The sequence below is a fragment of the Sapajus apella genome, unplaced genomic scaffold, assembly GCF_009761245.1.
Source record: "Sapajus apella isolate SASKATOON/1434 unplaced genomic scaffold, GSC_monkey_1.0 scaffold30, whole genome shotgun sequence".
NCBI lineage: Eukaryota > Metazoa > Chordata > Mammalia > Primates > Cebidae > Sapajus > Sapajus apella.
Genome location: NW_022436970.1, coordinates 3,196,165 through 3,199,904, shown reverse-complemented (window position 1 = coordinate 3,199,904; position 3,740 = coordinate 3,196,165). Strand labels below are relative to the sequence as shown.

The 3,740-nt window shown below is 47.5% G+C and overlaps 1 protein-coding gene across 1 annotated transcript; it reads right to left on the bottom strand.

The window, feature by feature from the left end:
• Nucleotides 1–362: 362 nt before the first annotated feature.
• Nucleotides 363–1,873, bottom strand: BOD1L2 (biorientation of chromosomes in cell division 1 like 2). Its single transcript, XM_032293540.1, has one exon. The coding sequence runs from the start codon at nt 1,643–1,645 to the stop codon at nt 1,148–1,150; it is 498 nt and encodes a 165-aa protein (XP_032149431.1). The 5' UTR covers nt 1,646–1,873; the 3' UTR covers nt 363–1,147.
• Nucleotides 1,874–3,740: the final 1,867 nt, after the last annotated feature.

The window sequence follows — 3,740 nt, the reverse complement described above, 5'->3', positions numbered from 1 at the left end:
ATGGACTTACTTCTTTTAAAGTAGTTTAAAATGTTCTTTTTACTTTTCATGGCTATATCACTCCATGGCTCAGAAATTCATAGAAATGTTATTATTTTAGCTTAGAAATAGATGGATCAGGAGGTATCGTCTCTGAGGGGGCTGAGTCTTAAAGGAGGGTAAAAGTGGTTGACGGCATTCCCTTCACAGTGCGCAGAGGGAACACAGGGCGTCCAGGATAGTCATGGGCATGGCCGTCATTTGGAGCAACAGAGGTGACCAGGAGCCCCATTATCACAGGCCTCATAAACCATGCCAGGTGTCTGACCTTCTAGAAACATCAGAAAACTGATGGTTTAAAGAAGACAAGGATGTAATCTGCATTTTTTTTTGTGGTTGTTGAAAGATAAGCCATTTATTGATCATCCATTTTTCTAAAAAAACACAAACGTGACAGTAACATAAACACACTCAAGACTCACTAGCCCCCTGCAAGGTGGAAGCAGCCTTGGACAGAGAGTCTGCAAATGAGTTTCCTCATACCTAATGTCTGAACTTCTCAAAACTTCTCACTCATTCTGGGGTTTCATGTTTTGTTACCTCTTGCAGAGGAAAGGAAACTGGCTGAGGATTCACAGACAAGAAGGTCACAACTTTAAAGCTATCTGACGCTAACATCGTGTACAATCTAGTTTGCAACTCTGAGAGACAATATCAAATAAGTACTGTCAAATACTACTCCGTTAACCTTTACTGTCATTGTTCTTTGAAATTGTCTTTGGAATTGGTTATGTTCTCTCGCTGTAGCTTTCGTTTATCCCAGGGCACAAACCCTAAAGTCCCTGTGCAGTCTCCATGTTCAAGTATAAAAGTCTGTTTCAGGACAACCCTGGGTTGCTGCAGTGTTTCTCTCTCTGACCATCTACTTGGTGTCATGCCCTTGGACAGGCTAGTCAAATGGCCACGCAATGCAGGGGCGACAGGGTCAACTTCCCCATGGCCGAACTTGCTCCCCTTTCAATCTGGTCACTGCCCATGGTCAAGATGGGGATCTTGAGCTCAGTGATGACCTTGGCCTATCTTCAGTCTGAAATTGCACTCTTATGTAACCGAATCCATTTCTTCACCAAAAATTAAACAGAGCTTTCAAAAGGTGTCAGGCCTATTCTTAGAAATTATCCTGAGATGGAGCTGGAGGGTCCGGGCCTTCAGGCTCTGGAGGGGCTGCTGGCACAGCTGCTTTTATCTGGGCCACCAGGTACTCATGAATTGCTCGTTCTATTTGTGGCCTGAAGATGTGGTTTAGTTTTGGATCCACCACCTGAGAAATAATCCTGTCTACTCCAGTTTCCAACATCCCTGACTGAAACACACTCTGCCTCAGACCATTGCGCAGTTGATTTTTGTTCATTGCAGGATTCCATTCCCGCTGGTCCAGATGTGCTGGCACAAGATTATCCACTTTCCGGCTCGGGTTTTGGTAAGCTGGCTTGGTGTCCACGTCGGCCGGGCAGTCCTGGCGGAAGCTGTCAAAAAGGCCCCGGCTCTTGAGCTGCTCCACGATGAGGGCTATGAGCTGAGGGTCGCCAGGGGGCAGCAAGGCCGGGTTGATGGGACCGCCGCCCCCGCTGGCCGAGGCCTGGCCCGCTCCGCCGCCGTCCGCCATGGCTGCACCCCGGGCCCACAGGGAGACCGATTATAACTTCTTCTCCAGGACGGAAGGCCTAGAATGTGTAGAGGTGGCGAAGGGGGCGGTAAAGGAGGAGGGCCCCGAGGAGGCAGCGGCAGAGGTGACAGTGGTGGTGATGGCGGCGGGGGCGGTGGTGGGGGCCAGGGAGGCCAGCTCCACGCCGCCGAGGTTGTGGGAGACGCGCCAGCAACGGCTTGCTCTAGTCCAGGCTCACCATGATGACGTCACCGTCGACCTTTGCATTGCGGGGCGGGAACCGTAATCTGCGCTTCTTAAAAGGTCTCTAGAGGAAGGTGGAAAGATGGGAGTGGACAAGTGAGGACACTGGGCGACGATTTCAGCAACCATTTCAGTGCCCTATGAAGGAGATGAGGAGGAGTGGATGATCTTGGTGGCCTGGCAAGTTAAGAAGGTAACAGATACAAAAGATATTTAGGAGGTAAACTCATCCCAGGGATTGGAGACCAACCAGGTGAGAGGCGAGGGAAAGGAGAGGGTCAAGGATGACACCCAGGTTTCTAACTTGGGCATGAGTATGGAGGTGCCATTTACTACGTGGAGAACAGGTATAGAGGTGAGGATGGGAGACAGAGACGTGATCATGCTTTCCATTTTTATTTCCTAGTTTAAGATGGGTATGGGTTATTCAGGTGAAGACATCTGCCTATGAAGTCCAAAGAAAGAAGGACTCGGAGCTTGGGAGAGACATCTATCTCACTGAAGATAGAGAATCTAGGTGACAATTACAATGGAGAACTTAGATGAGATAGAGGAACACCTGAGAGCCCATGAGGGGGACTGGGAACAACGCTAAAAAGATGGGGTGAAAACACAAGAGCCTTGGATTAACAACTGCAAAAGGGCACATTTCATGAAGGCCATGGGGTTAAATGCCACACTATGTTCCACAGGTGTCCATTGGCTTTGGTAGCCATTGATGAGCCTAGGGCGGAGGCATCAGTCAGAAGGAGGTCATTTCAGCAAGAGAACTGTATTGCAGCCGAGAGCCACAAAAGGCAACCACATCCAGCGCCATCCAATAGAGAAGTGCAGGTGCACAGAAAGAACCTTCTATCAACATTTCAAAAGAAAAGTAGATCCCTAATTTCACCCCAACACTCACTTCCCTGAATTAAAATCCCCTGAAATGTAGACACCAGATTGTTCTATAAGCCCTAGCATAACTTAGAGATAGTATATTTCACAAAGAAAGTTTACACAACAGACTCTGTTAATAACCTCTCCCCAGAGCTTCCACAAGTACAGATGCCTTAGAGGGACATTATTCTGAATCTCATCCCACAGGAGACAGTGAACCTACCAAGACCTTCACCACAGCAACCCCCACCCATGCTGCTCACCATCCCCATGATCAGCTCAACAATTCAGTTCCATATTTTTAAAATTCATCAATATGTATTGAGGGATCAGTAGATGTGGCCCTGTGCTAAGCTTTATGGAACTTTCCACATGCCCGGCCCAGTCTAACACTCAATAAATGTTTGCTGTGGCTGTTGTTTAAGATAGGCAACATGGCCAGCCTTCAAAAAGCTTACAATCTAGTTGGAGAGGGGAGATGTTGACAGAGAAAATCATTTAGGACATAGACAGGCTCCATGGGCACTTAGATGCAGCATGCACACCTAGCATGGTGCCTGGAACAAAGGATAGGCACCATTAATATTTGCAGAATGAAGACTGCATAGATGAAGGGAGGGTGTTCTTGTCATGTGTTGGAGATAACTGAAGACTGGGAGAACATGGCAGATGGAAGAAGACTTTGCAAAAGAGCTGGAACCTGAACCAGGTCTTAGTTTATCCTCTCACCGTGCATGTGCCCTTCAGATTTCGCAGGAGTTCTCTGTCTTAGAATGAAACAGAATGAAATCACCTATGTGGATCTGAGATGAGATCTGTGGAGTTTTCCACTCACAGCCTCACCCACAGATGGACACTTACCTAAGTTTTTGATAGTGATGATAATAACAATCATATTGCAGTGTTCCATTCTGTGCTGAAAAATGTCCACTTCAAACACCTTTTCTCCACCTCCTCCTTAAGTCTTAAATAG

Bases quoted from the DNA above. Each gene is read 5' to 3' on its own strand.
- BOD1L2 (XM_032293540.1), bottom strand. From the start codon at position 1,645: ATGGCGGACGGCGGCGGAGCGGGCCAGGCCTCGGCCAGCGGGGGCGGC.